The sequence below is a fragment of the Rhinolophus sinicus genome, chromosome 14 (genome assembly GCF_057876585.1).
Source record: "Rhinolophus sinicus isolate RSI-liver-muscle chromosome 14, RSI-T2T, whole genome shotgun sequence".
NCBI lineage: Eukaryota > Metazoa > Chordata > Mammalia > Chiroptera > Rhinolophidae > Rhinolophus > Rhinolophus sinicus.
The window spans coordinates 95,329,653-95,349,781 of NC_142514.1; the positions used below are offsets into that span (position 1 = coordinate 95,329,653).

The 20,129-nt window shown below is 36.2% G+C and overlaps 1 protein-coding gene across 5 annotated transcripts in view; it reads left to right on the forward strand.

Annotated features, from left to right (window-relative positions):
* EXOC2 (exocyst complex component 2) overlaps positions 1-20,129 on the forward strand; it is a 247,335-nt gene that overhangs the window by 114,721 nt on the left and 112,485 nt on the right. For all 5 annotated transcript variants that reach the window (XM_019714889.2, XM_074335319.1, XM_088791404.1 and 2 more), the window contains 2 exons: positions 323-425; positions 5,220-5,338. In XM_019714889.2, coding sequence (XP_019570448.2) covers positions 323-425; positions 5,220-5,338 — 222 coding nt within the window. The remainder of the gene's footprint in view (positions 1-322; positions 426-5,219; positions 5,339-20,129) is intronic.

Sequence of the window (20,129 nt, forward strand, 5' to 3'; positions counted from 1 at the left end):
AAGAAAAGCCTAAGATCCCCTGTGGTAATGCCACAACTAGGAGAAACATCACAGGCCTTTATTAAATCTGTAAATTCCAAATCCATAAGGACTGAGAAAACTTAATTTTATTTTTATTGTGGTAAATTTACATTTAGTGAAATACACAGACCAAGCCACACACCCACGTAACTCACACCCTAGATAGAATGTTTTCATCTCTCCAGAAAGTTCCCTTGAGCCTCTTCTCAGTCACCCCCAAAGCAACCACTGCTCAGCTTTCCATAATTTGGTTTTAAATTCCCATTCTGTAAATCTTGTATATTTCTTCGTTTTTTAATAGATTATGCTGAAGTAGAAACACGGATTGAAGCTTTAAGAGGATTGCTTCTGGATAAATTGCTTGAGACACCATCGACGTTACATGACCAAAAACGTTATATAAGGTAAACCTCCTGTAAGAATTTTCACAAATCACATATATCTGTATAGTACGATACACTGCATTTAACTCTTAAAGCTAACTTGGGGGAAATTAGGAGACCGATGAAATGGTGAAAGGGAAGACACTTAGTGTTACCGCGTGTAGGGCACCAGAACTCTTTTGTATACTATTGAATTTACAAGTACTCACTCCAAAAGTAAGAAAATCTTACCCGTTTGGAGGAGGCAAAAGTAGCCTCATTGCTTAGTCACCTCTTTCTCCTGCTGGACAAGGGCTTGCCTAATTTAGCAGGATGTGTGGGTGTTGTACTCTGTGGGCACCCACAGGCCACAAGGCAGGGGCTCCCTTTATGGTCTAGAGTGCAACACTGTCACACACTGTGTGGGAAATTCTTCATGACACGAGAGTGGGCTGTTCCTCAACAGTAGAGGAAATTCTGAAAGGTTTTAGTTTTGAAAAGAAAGTGAGAGACTTTTTAAAAAAAAGCAGTAATACTGAAAGTGGTGGGCATCATGGGGCATGACGAGAAGGCCTGAGAAGGAGCTAGTATAGCATAATGGGAACTAGCTGTTCACTTTGGGTGACTTAAGTTTTTTTTTTAGTTTACTCATCTGTGAAATGGACATGCTAACACAATCTATGTCTCAGGGTAGTTGCAAAGATAATCACGGGTACATTTAAGAATTTAACATAGCACCTGGCACATAATAAGTAGTCAATAAATTACATGAATATACCGGAGGTGCCAAAAACATGTATAGACATGACTTGTATTCATCTTTTGTTATCAGTATATATTATTACAATTTTAATACAGTTTTTTTCTTTCTTAAAATGTATATACATTTTTTTGGCATCCTCTGTATATAATGTTACATATATATGGTGTTTATGTCAGGATTTGGAGACAAAGCATATAAATTACAAGATTTTTGTATCTATGACTTAAAAATATTAACTTTATTTTTTGCTGGCATATTTTAAATGTGACATTTGTTCTCAGAATAAGCTGCTTTTTCAGACTTAGTACCTTTACTCTTTAATTAGTGAAGTTTATTGAATATTCCTTAGTTATAAAATGATAACAGAATATGTATATTGATTCACTTGACTGTCATCACTCATTGGAAAGAGGTCTGGTCTGAAAGCTGTGTTTGCACTTGTGGCCCTGGGTTCCTGGGGTGCAGGAGCACAGTAAGAGCAGAGCACTGTCATGGTCCACACTTGGGTGGTGCCCAACAGGTAGTGTGGAACGCGCACCAAATCGGTTGCTGCCACTGGAGCCCTTGGGTGCGCCTGGAGCCATGCTGGGCTCACCTTGCGCATTTTGTCCAGCCCCGCCCCCGCCCCTGCTCCTGGGCAGGGTGTCTGTGTTACTCTCCTGACACAGCTGAGGAGCCTGAAGCTCAGATTTACCACTAGTCTGAGCACACAGCTCAGGTTTCGTTTGCCTACTTTCTACTTTCAGAGTCTGCCTCTGCTTTTCTCTAACTGCCTTCTTAAGAAAGACTGCTTTGGGGGATTTTTCTGGCTTGTAGAACTGTAGAAATTTAAAGCTGGTAACAAACTACACATTAGTTATCTGCTTCTAAAAAAAACAAAAAAAAAACAAAAAAACAACCATAAAAAGAAACAGTTCCAGAAATGTTAATCATCTTGTATAGGATACAGTTGGTTAGCGTCTTGTCTGTGTTCCGATATTTGCTTTGTATTTATTTCCCTGTTGACATTTACTCTACTAAATTTGCTGATAGTAATATGATAAACCTTGAGTATGATTTCTTTAGGTGGTGAATTACCATTTATATAGATAACTAATGTGCAGTTCTTATGATTAGTTAATTTACTGGATATCATTTAAAATATGGTAGGTGTTAAAAAAGATTCTTTTAAATGGCCTATTGAAATGCTTTTTTCCCCAGTTATTTTAAAGGAAAAAGAACATCAATAAAAATATCCGATTACTCATTTTTAATCATCCTTTTATTTTTTATGCTTTGAGAAGACACTGAGCAATTCGATTATCCTTTGTAGATTAAGTTTTTAGTTATTAATAAATAGGAAAAATAATCTCACAGCCAGATCAGGTATCTGTTGGACTTTGGAATCTACGATGACAAGTGCTGTGAGCACCACGAGAGGTAGAGACAGCTTTCATCCACAAAAATACCTCTGTCAGTTCTCTTACATTAGGGGTGTCCAAACTTTTTTCAACGTTTTTCACCAAGGGCCTATGCGGTAAAATACACAAACAGCCAGGCCACTCACTCGAGGTGAAGTACGTATTGCCTCACCTGGTTTATTTAAGTAAACTAAATATATTTTTGGAATTTGCTGTGGGCCAATAAAAAAATGGATCATGAGCCGCAGTTGGCCCGTGGGGTGCAGTTTGGACACCCCTGTCTTACATAATTGAAGTTATGCTTGGTACGAGTGAAAATCAGGTTACTACTGTATTGTCTTACTTTGGTTCTCTATCTAATTAAAAACTTTTTGATTATTTTTTACTCTCCTTATTCTGTCTTGATCCTCATAGCTTTAGCAAGAAGCAAAATTCCACATACCTCTTTCCATGTCAGTATGATCCTATCCCTGGTGATTGTTAAAAATCATGTGACAATATGGCTAAAAACTTTTAATTCTTAAATTTTAAAATATTGAACCTATACTCATCAGCATTAACATCTTTTAACTTTTTTCCTTTAAAAAGTCTTTTAAAAAGTGTTTCTTTAATACGCAGTTTTAAAAGAAATGGCAACAACATGTATCATGTTCTAAACAAATATCTTTGAAATGAAACTACTTATTTTTAAGCTACTTACTAAAAAAAGAAAACGAAGAAACTTACTGGATTAAGTCATTTAACCAAGAGAAAGCCTAGCATAGGTAGTACCTTTGAATTGAAACACTAAAATTTCTGAGAGAACATATTTATCCTTTTTTATAAAACTTTTCATGTAACACCCATTAATAAGATAATAAAAAGAGGATTTTATTAACTTTCACAAGAACCTAGTCACCATACTACGGAGACTTAAAATTTTAAGTTGCTAAGCAAAAAAAGCTTATTGATTTCTCCTCCTGTACTGCTTGAGAAAGAGCCCTTGTACTGAATCATCTATGTTCCCTATTCATTAGTTTAAGAATTAAAAGGAAACAGCTTTCCTAAAAGAATATTCCTGTAATGAATGAAAGTGTTAGGAGGAAGTGTTGGAGAAGTATTTGGAGGCAAAACAACCTCTTATCTAAGGAGAATGCTAAGACAAATTCTCCCCAGCAAGAAAGATTAAAATCACATATTTTTGGAGAAATGACACAACATATTATTTGTCATATTTATATTCCAGTTAATAAAAGAGGAAAGCCTTGCGAGAGAGGAAGAATCAGATTGGGTTTTGAAAGCTTTGAAATGAATTATTTAAGCCAAGCTAAATGTCATTTGTTAGACTGTAGTTTTCTTCTCTGGATGTTGTTAATTGATTTGTCACTTTCTCAGTACATACACAGCCTATTTGTAACTTGTAAATAGATGGTCACAGGCAAGAGGAGAAGGGCAAGCTTTCAGGGCTGTCTGTGGGTCAGCCCCGTGCAGTGTGAGCGCGTTGTTTCAGGGGCCCTTTTGCAGGATAATCAAATCCCCAGCTCCTCAGAAACCAGACCTTCTCCATTAGCCTGTGAAGGTCAGGGTCAGGGTGGATAGTTCCTAAATGTGATGTCAGATTTCTTCTCAGCATTTCATTTATTGCTAACTTACTACAAAATGTTTCTCCTCTAATTAGCTGCTAATTGAGATGGCTATGAGTAAGGAAATACCCAGTGGTGGAGAAACATGGGAGAGAAGCATAAGGTGATCCCCTGAGTGATTAAGATTTGGCTAGAGGTCACAGCTTGTAACCATTAATTAAAATTTACCATTGAACAAAAATCTTTAACTCCAAGACAACAGGCAGCTTATTGTTTAAGAATAATTTTAAGATAGTAATTTCAGCTTTTGGGTTTATTTATATTTTGATTTAACTTGTTATATTTATATATTTTGTGAGGGTCGAATGCCAAATTTTGAATAATCAGCAGAAATTTTTCAACTGATATCTATTTCAGTTGTCTATCTGGGTTTAGATATTTTATGTACAAAGAAGACTTAAATATTTTAATACCTACATTAAAACTACATAAAATGCCATCTATGCTGTATTTTCTAGAAAATATTTTCTCAGTCATGAATTAGAATTTAGACAAAAGAGGTGAGCGCTTGTTGTCACCAAATCTCTTCATGTGATAAAATGGCCTGAAGTTTCGGGAGCGTGTTTTCATTACGTAGAAAACAGCATCACACTGCCATCTAGTGGCTGTGTTTCAGACTACAAAGGAATAAAAAACTGAAAGCAAAAAAATACTCACCAGGTGTCCTCTGCTGGTTCCCACCTGTTTGCTGTAATGACAGAACTAAGTAAAAACACTGTGAACTAAATGTAAATGCATGTGAAGGTAAGTTCTCATTAAGTATATGGGATCATCGTAAGCTATCTTTGTCTTCTTGGTTGTCTTTTTATAAAGTCCTAATTTAAAAAACATGCAGCTTTATTGTTTGCTAGCTGCATAAAGAGAAATTTGAATATATTTCATTTAGAACTGGATATTAGAAGCTAATGTTGACAACTGCTTTACTAATTAATAAAATTTTCGATTTTCTTAAAAACAAAAAGATGATTCTGAAGTATGCTAGCTGTCCTTCTGTCCTTACTCGGGCTGCATAGAGGAAGCATTTGTGGTCAGCTCTGGCTTGCTGTTTCAGGTACCTGTCTGACCTTCACGCGCCGGGCGACCCTGCATGGCAGTGCATCGGAGCTCAGCACAGCTGGATCCTGCAGCGCATGCACAGCTGCAAAGAGGCCTGCGTGCAAGACCTGAAAGGCAAGGCAGCTTCTCCTCATGCGTTATGCCGGGCCTGTAGTTACTTTGACTACTAATGCGTTAGACGTGAATAACAGAACAGGGAGGGAGAAAACTCTTTTAAATATGCCTGTTGTTATGGTTAACTGGTAGTATTGACAACGCTTTGGTTTAGAAAACAGTTAAACTTCTGTGGGAAGCAACATGATGTTAGAATTGATGTTGGTCCTTGATGAATGCTGGTAGTCCACTCATTATTTTATCAAGTATATCTTGGGCCCTGCTATGTACAGGTAGACAGTGGTGAGTAAAACAGACATGGTCCCTGCCCACTCAAGCACGTAACTAACTAAACACAAAGTTATGACAAGTGACATAAAGAAAACTAATGGTACTCTGAGGGAGGAGAATGCTTTGGATGGCTGACTTGGGAAGGTGTCTCAGAGAATGCTCCATATGAGCTAGGAGCTGGAAGGATGTGAGGTGGCCTGCTAGACACACTCCAGCCTGAAAAAGGAACAAAGGTCCTGAGGTAAGTATGAGGAAGAAGTCCAGCTGCATTCATTCCTATGTGGTGTGTCAGCTTTGACTAGTACAGTGTTGTCACCCTCAGACACTGAGTGTCCTTGATGCTGGTTGTGTGCAGCCACTGGTCGGTGCTCAGGGCCCCGGGGTCAGTGTGGTGAATTAGAGCCTGCTACCTGAGGCTTACAAACTAGTGGGGGATATGGACAGGGAAAGCGACCGGAAGAGTACAGTGTGCTGCTGTTTCAGCCTGGGAAGTTCCTGGTGCTGTGGTGGTGCTTAGGGACGGCGTTTGGTCCATAACTTTGAGGTCCCAGTAGTGACACTCCAGGATTTGAATAGAATGACATGTGTTGAGATCTGCAGGGTCTCTGTACTGGCCAGTTGAAACAGAGGTGGGGAAGAGGAAAGAGAGAAAAACCATTTCAGGAAGAGAAAGTCGAGTGTGTACTGGGTTTTGCGCAAGAGAAGGCCGCCGAATTCTGTGTTCCGGAGCCTGGAGAGTGATCCACCTGGCTCATTGGGAGGTACTGGGTCCCAGGCGGCTTTGCCAGCTGCTTCAAGGGGTTTGGACTCTGCCCAGAGTGTTGGGGGAGCCAGTCAGGGTCTGAAGCGAGGGAGAGACCCGATGACACGTGTTTTTTAAAAGACGACGTTGGCTTCCGTGTGGCGAATGGATGGGAGGGTGCATGACTGGAGCAGTGGAGCCAGTTAGGAGGCTGTGAGGGCCATTCAGGCATGTTGCCTGGCGTGGAGGTGCTAGTGAGGAGAAAGGTGGTCCCACGGATTTGAGAGCGGTGCAGAGACTGGTCTCTGGTCTCGGCAGCTGTTAGGAGGATGCCACCATTGAGTTAGGGAACACAGAAGAGAAAAAACGGTGTTGGATTTAAAGAGTGAGGGATTTGGGTGTTGTCTGCATATAAATGGTCTCTGGAAGTTGCTTTCACCCAAAAACATGAAAACAACGAGAAAACTTAAGACAGAGTTAACTGGGGGGCGATATTTGCTGGGCTGGTAGAAGAGAAGCCTGCCAAGGAGACGAAAAAGGGGAGGTCATGGGTCCCAGGGGGAAGCAAGAGGGTGTAAGGTCATGAAAGCAAAGAGGAGAGGATTGATCAGCAAGGATTTTAAAAGTGCATAAGATAAAGAGCTGTGCTTTAGATTTAGCACTGAGGCTGGTGTCTGTGACCTTGGCCGATGCAGTTGCAGTGGCCTGAGATACCAAATAAATTATGTAAAATAGAGCATAGTGATTCTTAATAGGATTTCCAGGAGTAAGTGAAGTCCCATGAGAGCAGTCCTGTCACAGGAGGAAGTACAGTGGAGAGGTCCTGATTCTTTTTTATTTTATTTTTTTTTAATTAAAGTTTTTTGGGGTGACAATTGTTAGTAAAGTTACATAGGTTTCAAGTGTACAATTCTGTGTTACATCATCTATATATCATGTTGTGTATAAGCGAAATAAGTCAGACAGAAAAAGTCGAGAACCACTGATATGTGGGATATAAAACTGAAAACAACAAAAGAACAAGATAAACAAATGAAGAAACAAAAACTCATAGACACAGACAATAGTTTAGTGGTTACCAGAGGGTAAGAGGGCAGAAGGGTTGTAGATGATGATTCTTTATGGCACAATTTTGTCATGAATTAGCTGGCTTGGATTTGAGTACTTTCCAGCTGTGATTCTGTTTTTTTCTAGTCTTGATTTTTTAGGAAGACCCAAATATATCTTTTTTGATTCCACATCAAAATTCCTACTAATGTCATTAATTATTTTACAGTTTGAGCAAGTGAAAATCACATCTGATAATATACATAGTCTGTAGTTTCGGGGGCATTTAGGGGCCTACATGTTTGTTTATTGAATCTAGTCTGTTATGCAGGATTCTGAACCTTGCCTGCCCATCAGCATCCCCTTGGTGTTTTTAAAAACTATCGGTTCCCGTCCTCCACCTCATTCCTACCAATTATATTAGAACTTCTAGCAGTAGAGTCCAGGCATCAGTATTATTTAAAGCTCCCAGAGGATTCAGGTGCAGCCAGGACCCTAGATTTTGTGCCAGGGACTGGAAGAACAGTGGTGAGCAACACGGGCATGATCTCTGACCTCTTGGACGTGGTAGTCTAGTGGGAAAGACATGTGCTAAAAATAACTGAAGTATTTACTTACTACATAAATATAATTGTGAAAAGTGTTACGAAGTGGGAGTACAGAATTCTACTCCAGTCTAGTAAGGGGGAGATCCAGGGAAGTTTCATCAAAAAGGTGATTATTTCCATTGAACCTAAATGACAAATATTGATTTTCAGATAAAGAGGCATGGAGGGGAAGTCCAGATACCTAGAGGGTTTTAAAAAAATGACACCTTACTCCTCACTCCACTAAGTACACTGCTAATGTTCTCCAGATACAAACAGGATACATAGCCTGATAAAGGATTTTCCTACTTATGTGGATGAGAAACAATCTGACTATACAATTTGGTTATGAAAATATTTGAATTTCTGGGATATGTGTGTATATTATGATGGTAATATACAGGCTATTTCAAATTGGAAATTTCATGTATCTTATTGTCACATCCATACCTGAAATACCTGCTAATCAGTATTACATGGTCAAAGCTCTGAACTTTTCTTGAAGATAAATGGAGACTGACTTTTACCTGATGGATTCCTTCCTATCATCTTGATGTTATGTATTGCTACAGTATTCATCCCGAACTGCTTAAAATCAGCACTTCTGGAAAAAGATGACAATAACTTATGTGTAACTGGGAGCCTTGCCTTTTGTATTCACTCTGACCAAGCTTGCTGCAAAGCTTACTCATCACTTGTGAAATAAGTAAAAGAATATACATGAAATGGATCCATTTGGTAGTGAACAGCTTTGCCTGAAGTTAACAGCTTTGCCATAAGTTGGTCTTTTGATTAAGAAGTAAAAACATAACAACTTACTGCCCTTTTAACTAACTCTACAAATTTCACGAGAATACAATGTAAATTTCCTAAATTCATTAGTCAAATTTTTATTGGTTGTATTTTAATTTTCCTTTGACATTCAGAAGAACATGCTTAACTGTGCCCTCTTTTGTTGTCAGCAATTACTACTAATCCAAACAGCATGGGTGATCCTAACATGTATGAGCCTTTTTTGGGAGATTGTGTGTTCTTTTGCGCTTACATCGGAAGGAGTTTTTATTATTTTACTTTGGAGAATTCCAAACACACTTGAAAGCAGAAAGGGTAATATGATAACCTCCCATGTTTGAATAGTTATCAAATCATAGCCAGTCTTATTTTATCTATACACTCACCTGTTTCTTTCCCTTCCTCACCCTGAATTATTTTTGAAGCAGGTCACATTATTTCAGCTAATGTAATCCTATAATTATTTCTGTACATAATTTTCAAAGATAAAGATAGTTTTTAAAAACTTTAATCAAAACACCATTATCATTACCTAAAATATCAATAATTTCTTAATATCATCAAATATTTATTTAATTTTCAAATTCAGAAACAGTTTTCTATCTCCAGGATCTAAGTACTTTAAAATCATAGCTTTTTAACTGATACCCAGCGCAAAGGCAAATGGTATGGAATGTGGCATAGATGTAGACAGAATGTGTTTCTAGAATGGAAGCTTAGCCATTAGTAAAATTTACATGGTCCACTTGGCACCAGATACTTTTCTGGTTATCATTGTTAATATGTATATGTGTCACTGGACATATACTAGCTATTTCATATGCACTTATCTCCATTTATACAGCTAATGTAATTATATATAGTTTATGTATATGCGTGTATATATGTATACGTATATGCAAATATAAAATATTTGCCTTAATTATAAGTTTGCTGGGAATAAGCACAGTTTTTTTTATGTGATATACAATCAGTTGTTCATGATGGACTCTTAATTGACATTTATCCGTGTCCTAATTATATATAATATACACGTAATACGAGGGAAGGGCTCCCAAATATCAGTTGGACTTTCTGTTGGACATCCTCTCATGATTATGACATTTTAGATCTGGAAGGAAGCTGGGAAAGTGTTCCCAATAGATGTTCAGCAGGTGAGTTTAGATGTATTCTGCATGTGAGGATGGCATCTCAGAAAAGCCAGATAGCAGCTAAGCTTCCCCTGGTCCGAGCAGCGGCAGAATGGTGAGTGGTTCAGGTCTCCCCACCCCACTGGAGTGCTCTCCTCCTGGGTTAGTGTGGTCGGATAGTAAGCTCCACAAGACCTCTCGGTACTTTATTGTGGGAGCAAACGTTTTCCCTCGAACAGGATTTCTAGACAGGTTGAACATGGCGATGACAATGCCTACATTTCATCTAGCACTTTGTTATAAAGTTTCATTGTTTTTATTCAGATATTCTCAGAACCCTGTTTTAAAAAGGAAAGATGGTTGCATTCCAGAACTAAAGAATGAGTTGTACGTTATGTGTTATAATATCTGTACTTGGACTTATAACATTATAGAAGAGAAATGGTTGTAATTGTTTAAGTAAACCCACAGGCAGAACAGTGGTTAAGAATTGAGGCAGTCTTTTGAAATAAAATACAATTAAATAGGTAGACTATAAATATTTCTCACAGGAAAAAGTTTCTTTAAATCTTTTTAAGTAAAGCCGATTTTTATGCATATATTAACATGATTTTTTTCATCTTAAATCTTTACATGGTAGTTTGGGGGGGAAATGTTAATTGTATTTAATCTTGTGGTCTTCAGAGAAAACTTCATGAGCAAACATGGTGATAGATTTTCAGAGATAGCAGTCTTACCTAAAAAAGCTATATTCCTAAGAAAGACTCTTCTGTATATGGGGCATTTATCAGCAGAGGTAGATACTGTCATGAACACTGCACTGGATCTTTCTCTGGATTCCAGTCCTTAGAGGAATAACGTATACTGAACTGAGTAGATGTTTAAATTAAAAAAAAAATTTAATTTAAAGACACTAGGACGCACGATGAGATGACTGCTACACCTCCGACATGCTGCCATTTATCCCCAGCTACTCCTCACTCCTGTTCTGTGGCCCACCTCTGAGGCCCAGTTGTGGTCTTTGCCTTTTCTAAGGGTAGACAAAGGTAGGGAAAAAAAAAAAACAGAAATAAAAATAAAGATTAACATTTAAAAAAGTCATTTTGAAAGGTTAAATACTAATGGAAGAGTTTGATTTTCTTCCCTGCTGGAACCCTTAGCCATGTTGCTTCTGCTCCTCTGTATTCAAAGCAGCCCTGTGTGCTAAATTTTGCACACAGGAAACTTTTACTGCCTTATAAGAAATGTCATTTGTCCCTTAAAATTCCTGTGAAATAGATCCAAAATTAGACCAAGTCTTCAGGTTTCTTGCCAGGAAGAACCTTTGGTTACACCCCTACTGACACTCTCAGACACGACTTTTAAAAGTAACCATCAAAGGTGTTTTTTTCTTTGTTCTGAAAATGAGTTTACCTCTTAAAATATATGCTGCCTATACTTAATAATGTGAGGGAAAATGTGTCAGCCTGCTCACAGAATAATTATTCCTTTCTTTCAGATATGTACTTAATTAGGACTTCCCAAAAGGCTATATTAGAATAGAGACGTGAGGGGACATTTAGAATAGGAACATTAAGTTATCAAGAGAGAGTCTTTAAAATAGTCATGCAGCAGAAGGAAATCCATTTATATGTGGCTCAGGTTCTTTTTGAAAACTTAGATATGACATGTCACACCTGAAGGTTTATTCTGAATCATCACAGTATGGATCAATTATAGAAGAAAAATAAGATATTTTAGAGGCTGTGCTAAATATTTACTCTTGCAATTTCAAACGTGTAGATTATTAGATTAATTACTTGCTGAAATAAAAATGTGTTTATTTAATGATCTTGATATATAAAAAGGCCATATATATTTTAAACTCAAAAGCTCATGAAATACAAGCATAAATTATACTTTAATTATATTTCACAATTTATGTATAATTTTTTGAATTTGCACAGTACGGCTAAACTTTATTTTTTCATGATATTTCTTGACCTTTATGTACATAACTTATAATTTGTTTTCAATTAATGAGGTTAATAAATATAACTGGTATTTCCATAATGCAGGGTTAGGTAGACTTCTTGTACACTAGATTCTATTTCAGCCTCCATTAGAAAACTGGCAGTAGATTCATCGAATTTTCTATGGGACTGTAAAATATTTCCATGGTTAAAAAGAGAGTAAAAATGTGTTATACACATATTAACTAATTTAGTAAAATTATAATTTTTCTTTTAAAGTTGTTATAATGAGGTACCTTAGGAAGGTGTTTTTATAAAGTTTATTTTCTGGAGCTCTAGAAATAATTTCTCTCCTGCATGTTTATCATAACAGCATGAGCCCAGAATAATAGCAATTGATTTAAAAAGAGAAAAAAATGGGAAGGCACAACTGCCTCAAGTACCAATAGGAGATAGTCATTTTTTAACCTTCTTCATCACTAAGTCCCTTTTGATGTAGATTACACAATTCCAGGTTTATCTGCACACTTATTCTTTTGTGTGTTGTGATTACAAAGTATTTCTTAAATTTGCTTTAGAAGATGAAATGCTTCTAAATGCGTTTAGTGGGATTTTATTAATTTGCTGAGATATATAAGCTATAAAGTATAGATATGAGGTGTGATGAAACAATACGGTGAATGTTTAAATTAAAAAAAAATTATTACAGTAAAAGACATATTGCCATTAATCCCCCTCAAAATATTCCCCCTTACTTCAAACACACTTATCCCATGGTTCTCTCCACTTTCTGGAAGTTCTGGAAGTCCTCTTTCGTGAGTGTCTTTACTTCATCCTCCATCATGACAATGCTCCATGTCACACATCGCTTCTGGTACAGCAGTTTCTGTTAAATAAAAACATTACGGTGTGTCCTCATCCACCTTTTTCACTGGATCTGTCACCGTGCGACTTCTGGCTCTTCCCCAAAGTCAAAATTACCATGAAAGGTAAATGTTTTGAATCAATTCAGGACATCGAGGCAGCCATGACAGTGCAACTAAAGACACTCACGAAAGAGGACTTCCAGAACTGCTCCAGAAAGTGGCAAGAATGATGGGATATGTGTGTTTGAAGTGAGGGGGAACATTTTGAGGGGGATTAATGGCAATGTGCCTTTTACTGTAATAGTTTTTTTTAAATTTAAACATTCACCATATTTTGTGATCATACCTTGTATAGAATAAAAGTAGATTCAGGACAGAGAAGTGGAAGAAAAGTTACCTGTTTATGATTGCAAAGAAAAAAAATCTCTCCAGCAAAATGGTGGTCTGATTTTCTTTTCCCTTTTTTTCAGAAAGATCAAAACTCCCAGGTGATATTCAGTGTGCCCTGAATTAATAGATTTACAGTTAATTGTTTTTCATTAAAATTTCTAATGCACACTGTTAGAAATTGTCACTGCTGTTTGTAAATAGTATAAGTTTATATAAGCAGTTTTAATTGCCTGAATGCAGATCAGCAGGTTTTTACATAGTGATTATAGATTTGGTTTTTAATTTTATTTGAAAAGACGAATTTCACTTCCAAATTAAAATTAAGACATGTAATTAACACTGGTAATTTAAGCTTTTTTTTTTTTTTTTAAGTCGGTAACCTAGGAGTTGAGAATTTGATTTACTTTTTGAAGAGCATGGCATTCATTTGTAGATCCTGTAAAATAACAGCTGTTGAATATCATAGGAAAGAGTTGGATTAAGTTCTCTTTACTTGTTTCTTCTATTTTATACTAGATTCTATTCACCTCACAATGAATGATCTATCTTTGTTAGACCAGACAGGCCAACAAGGTTTATGTTAAAAGGACTTTTTCAATTTGTTATCCTAGCAGCTGGTTCTTTTCTACTGTCTTGGCCTACTGTATATCTGGAAGAAGACTTCTTGCAGCTGGGAGCCATTTCATGTCTAAACCATGTCCCCTATCCTTAAGAGAAAAAATTGTTGACAATGAATGTCAGGCACACATTGGATGCTAGCTTTAGCTGGTAATTTAAAATATTCATCATTACAAATATTTTAATTCTGTGTTCTGTCGTTTTTAGAATTGTTACTTGTATATTCTAAGCATGTTTTCTCTATTTACATATATACGTGTGTATATATATGTGTGTGTATATATTGCAATCATATATATATACACACACACATATATATACATATATACATACATATATATGTGTATATATATGTGTGTGTGTATATATATATATGATTGCAAGAAAAGTATAGTACTTTAATAAAAACATAAATAATTTTGTTTTGGTTATTCTCCTGCGCAGCTTATTACACGTATATGGTTCTTGCTTATATAGCCAGTGTTAGCTTCTTCAAAGTTCACACCTGTCATTTTACTTTTTAAATAGTTTTCCTTCTTTCAACTATTGTTTTGAATGATATTAAAATACATTTCAGAATTGTTGCCTGGAACCTGTTAAGGACAATTCTGACACCCTAAAAAGTGAAGTGAGATATCTTAAATGTCTCATTTCATTTAATTTAGATTAAATGATCCCCTTTAAATTGAGGAAATGCTTCTGTGGGAACTTATTATAGAGAAGCATAAGATCAAAACGAACATTTTTATATGTTGACACAGGTCTTACTTGTGAGGAATTTGTAATTCTGCCTTGCTACAGCTGCCCCTGCCCCCCAGCTTTGGCAGTGAAATTCTTCTGTGTGTTGTGCTTGAAAAGAATCTCATCCTGCCTGTGTCTGTGGAGGCTCCTGGCCCCACGTGTTTGGTCAACAAGCAACAGTGGGTGGTCGTGCTGTGCAGGGGACAAGGGCCCGCTGTGCTCAGGAAAATGTGTTCAGAGGTGTTTAAGGGCACTGCGGAAGTCAGCTGCCCTTCTGAGAGTCAGGGCTGTGGATCGGGGTTACCCACACTGCAGTAGGCTGTGAGAAAACTTGCTGCAAGAGGCTCGAAGGATGAGAAAATACAGTGAACTTACTCACCTGGCTCCACATTTGCAGGCTTCCTTGAAGAAAGGTCGCTTCTGCGCTTTATGATTTGTAGGGTCTATTAAGCAAATATTGACTACTGTTTGCATTTAAAATAGGGAAAACGTGCATATCTTGAATTAAAAGGATTTGAATTTATGCATGATGAGGTTTCCTGGAAGTCTTATGGAATACTAGGTATTAGCACCACGCTCTAACCAACTGAGCTAACTGGCCACCCCAGGAATACTAGGTATGGTGAGCATTTTCTATCAAGTCTTCTTAAAGTCATTATCGTTTTTTTTCGCAGGAATCATAGTTTTAATGTAAGCCCTTAACTTTTTGAGCTTTTCAGAAGATCTTTCCAGACCTATAGGTTAGCATAAAACTGAAGACTTTTTATCTAGTAGAAATCTCACAGTTGTTGGGGAAAAAAGAGCAAACATTTCCACTTGTTAATAGCTAAAATTGTGAAAGATATTTTCTCTTAGAAAAGAAACCATTTTAAACTTCATTATTTCTACACTTCATCTTTTATTCTTTTTTAGTGAAGTGACTAGGATTGTTTTATTAATGTTGTGAAGAAAATTTCTACAACTTCTGAAAACAAATTTCTGTTGTTTACATAATATTCCAAAAATTATTTTCCTAACTTTGTTTATAATCTCTTAAATTATTCCTGTATATGCACAGTTAGATAAAGAATTACTTTGAGAATGCTGGTAGCATGTTATAAAAGCTTTATTTAACTGGAGAATTAAAATATTGGCTCTTGATTGTCGGTAATTAAGAAGCTTAGTCTTTTTTAAAAAAATTTAAGTTTTTGAAAGAGGTTTTCTTCCAAGACGCTTCTTTCAAGCATCTGTAGATAAGATACGTATCTTTTCTATGATATATTGGTAGAATTGTAACTCAAACTCTAGTTTGTGGAATTTAGAAGGTATAGCTACACCGGAAAAATCTTCAGTTCTAGAATTTTGTTTGTATCATTTTTCCTACAAATACTGAAGTGGTGGTTTCTCATGCTCTTGGGTGTGTTCCCATTTGCAATTTTGTCTCCAGAGTTATCTTTACCCGGTATTTGTTCCCCTCAGATAACTTTGACAGATTACAGGCAAGTTAATTTGATCTTTTAAGCACTTATTTTTTGAGTGCATTTGTTACTTACTCCGCTTAGTGTCTTTAAAATATCCAGCTGTAAGGACCATAGTAAAAAAACAGTATGAAATTCTGATAAACTTTTCACTGTTGCTTTTTTTGTTGCCTTTAATACTTTCTTCATTTGCTTTCCCTTTAAGGATTAATTTTCACATTTGCTCACTGGAGAGGCAGACTTTTTTATAAATTTACGTAACACCAATAATCAGTGTCCGAAATTAGGAATAGTGAGCAGAATAAGCATATTTTCCATTTTGTTCCCGGTGATGATTTGAAGATTCAGATTTAAATTTCATATACTAGAATCAGAATTTTACAGCTAAAAAAGACTTTAAAAATTGCATAGCTTCAAGCCTGCGTTTTACAGGTGATAAAGCATAGGCCAACTATGACTCCTTAAAGTAGCTGCAGAACTCCATAGCACCTGTGTTGCCATGAGAACGTTGGATAGAATTAAACCCTACCCCAGTTTCAAATGTAGGGAATGACTTGTTAGTATTACACAAGTGAAGGCAGAAAGGCTCTGATACTATTTGATAAAAGGCTTTAAAATTTTTCCATTTAGAAAAAAATCGTAGAAATAGTTCATTTCTAGAGAAAATTTACTGTCAAAAAACCAAATAACTTTTCATAACTCATGTTAATGCAGTATTAATTTTGAAAAAGACAAAGTCGAATGCAGTTTTACAGAAACTTCAGTCTCTGTCACCTGCAGAATGTCCCGTTGTAAGCTAACATTCTAATGAAAAAACTGAAATATGTATACACAGTGAACACTCTCCTCAGCTGTATGTGAAGGGGCAGTAATTTAGGTTTTCTGGAAAATATGCTAAGTAATATACTTTTCAGTTGCATATAATCTGCACGTAAGTCAGGGCATGATATTATAGAACTTTATAATCTCGTTTATAACCATATGTTTTGTATAATGTGTATATTTCTCTTAAACACATCAAGAGATACTACTATCATATTGTGAGGTAAAACAATCAAGAGAAAATAAACTGATTTTATGTAAGGTATTTTAAAACCTTTTGCTGAAATTGTTTTTTTAATTTTTTGGTTCTTTTTAATAATGCTTTTTTAATCAAAACCGCTTCATATTTGTAATAATTTTGTGGGATAGAAATACCAAATCATGTAATATAAACTTAAAAGGAGTCTCAGAAGCCTTGTGTGTGTGTGTGTACATATGTACATGGTACCAAAAAAATGTATACATTTTAAGAAAGGAAAAAACTATTAAAATTGCAATTATATATACTGATAACAAAAGATGAATACAAGTCACATTTGACTTCTGCAATTACAAGAGGGCTTAAAGTGGTTACCATCAGCGTCCATCAGCGCCCAGACACGTCTGATTACGGCGAACTACTGCTTGAGCAGTGTTGACCAAAGTGTCCACTTGTAGACATTTTCTGGCACCCCAGTGTATCTGTACATGAGGTTGGACAATTAAGTTCACGACTTTGTTGCAATGATGTTGTTAACCTTTTTTGATATTAGGGGGATTATTCATTATGAATTTGTACCAACTGGACTGTAAACCAAATTTATTATTTGGAAGTGCTGAAAAGACTGAGTGAAAAAGTTAGACGACCTGAACTTTTCACCAACAATTCATGGCTCTTGCATCACGACAAAGCACCAGCTCACACGGCACTGTCTGTGAGGGAGTTTTTAGCCAGTAAACAAATAACTGTATTGGAGCACCCTCCCTACTCACCTGATCTGGCCCCCGATGACTTCTTTCTTTACACAAAGATAAAGGAAATATTGAAAGGAAGACATTTTGATGATGTTCAGGACATAGAGGGTAATCCGACGACAGCTCTGATGGCCATTCCAGAAAAAGAGTTCCAAAATTGCTTTGAAGGGTGGACTAGGCGCTGGCATCAGTGCATAGCTTCCCAAAGGGAGTACTTTGAAGGTGACGATAGTGATATTCAGCAGTGAGGTATGTAGCACTTTGTCTAGGATGAGTTCACGAACTTAATTGTCCGACCTCGTGTGTATGTGTATATATTACATATATGTATATGTATATATATTACATATGTATATGTAATACACACAATAGTAAATTTCTGACAACAGATTTAAAATGTTTTCATTCATTTTCCCTATGAAGGATAATCTTCCTAATTCCCTGTAAGATAACTAACTCATCATCAGAACTCCCCCTCCCCCCTTTTTTTTGACATTAAAAGGAAGCAAAATGGTAGGGAGAGAAGCACTTTTGAGCTGATGCCACTGTCTAGCTTGCCTGCTCTGGCATCTGTGTGCGGTGCTGAACTGCCACCTTCTGGTCACTGCATGAAAATGCCTCTTGCAGATCCGTTCTAGGTGCTGGGTGGTCCTGGGGTGTGTGCTGCTTGACCTCCTGCTGCTGCATGCTCGCTGGTGATTAGACATTACCAATTCAGAGATTAGGTCACGTTAAACTTTCTTTTCCTGTTATGGAAAATGATGCTATGGTTCCTCACAGAAGAAAAGCCTGTTCTTAATACAGTTACTTTTATTGAAGGGAAAGATAAATCCATCTTTTAACAGTTTCAAAATTTAAGATTACTTAAACTGCATGAGTGACTTAATCTCAAAGCATTTAAATAAACACACCATTTATAAGGAAAACCTTTTTTCTGAGGATTTATTTAAACGACGGTAAATGTATTTTTTGTAGGAATGCTATGTAGTGTATTTTTAGAAAACAAGGAAGTCTTTTCCTTTTTAGACAAAAATTTATAGTCCTGAAACCTTCAAGAATAACATGTAACATTTTAAATTATAGCATTCTCTTTTTCCACCTTTTTATATACGTTTTATATAAATTACACATTTTTATATAAATATTAAATGAGACACTAAGTTCGAGGCCCTTTATACTTACTTTTAAGGTGTGTAATAAAATTGATATTTTAATATTAATTTCCTGAATTTTGCAGTTAATAGCAGTACCGACTACATAAACTTTAAAGAAAATGTCATAAATCATTAAAGCTTCCACAGATGACTTCTTCTTTAATGTAGGGAAAAAAATCAATTATAAAAAAGTATTATTTCTTCATTATTTGTGTTTTCTTACTACATCACATGTTTATTTTGTTTTTAAAATATTGAATTAAACAAGTTGTCTTATCTTAGATATAATGTTTTCCAAAGTAGAAATGTATGTAAATAAAGCATTTAACACAGGATTTGAAACACAATGTCTCCAATTAAATTCTGTTTCAATAAAAATAAATCTGTTTGAATGATTTAATTTCTATTTCTATAAAGCCTGTCTGGTAGAATTGGTGAGGATAGAAGGAGCGCTCTCATATTGTGTCATGTTAAGTAGCTCATGGTAGGAGGAACCATGAAGCAGGCTCTCCCTAGCTTTTACTATATTTTGTTTATTTATTGCTTTGTTTTGTGCCTCCACCACCAGAATTTACATAAACACCTTGAGAGGAGTTATCCTTTATTCATCACCTTATTCCCAAGGCCTGTACAGCTCCTGGCACGTAGGAGGCACTCAGTAAATACTGTTCAGTGTTATTGAATAGCTAACATTGCCAGTAGCATAAAATTATTATTTTATAAATGTGTTTTATCTTTTGCACCTGAAAACAAATCTATAAGCTTTTAGAATTCTGTTAACTTATAAAATAAGTAGTAGAGTTTATTGAATAATATCAGTCAGTATATATTGAAGGAGTTATTTGCGGAAGGTCCATTGACTATGGACAGAGACATAATATTTAATCCTTATCCCTGAGAAGATAGTATTCTTTTTGGGAGATAGGCGGTACTTCACGAAGTAGCTATAATTTTTAAAGATGAGAGTGTAAGTGGGTGGAAAAGAAGGATGAGTAAGGCCTTTTAGACAGGGAGGGCAGGAAATGAGGCAGGGAAATGTGAGGTGCATTTTCACATGGAGGATATTTAGGTGCTCAGTGCACAGTATTCTGAAGTGTTTACTGAATTCAGCTTGTCTTGAAGGTGTGTGAAGATGCTCAGCTCCGGAGCTCAGAGTGGGGGTTTATAGGCACCTACCTCTGCCAACTGATGAGGCAAATTTTACCACTTAAAGTGAATGTCTTACTAACTCACTCATTTAGCTAAATGGGATTCCATTCCTAATAGCTC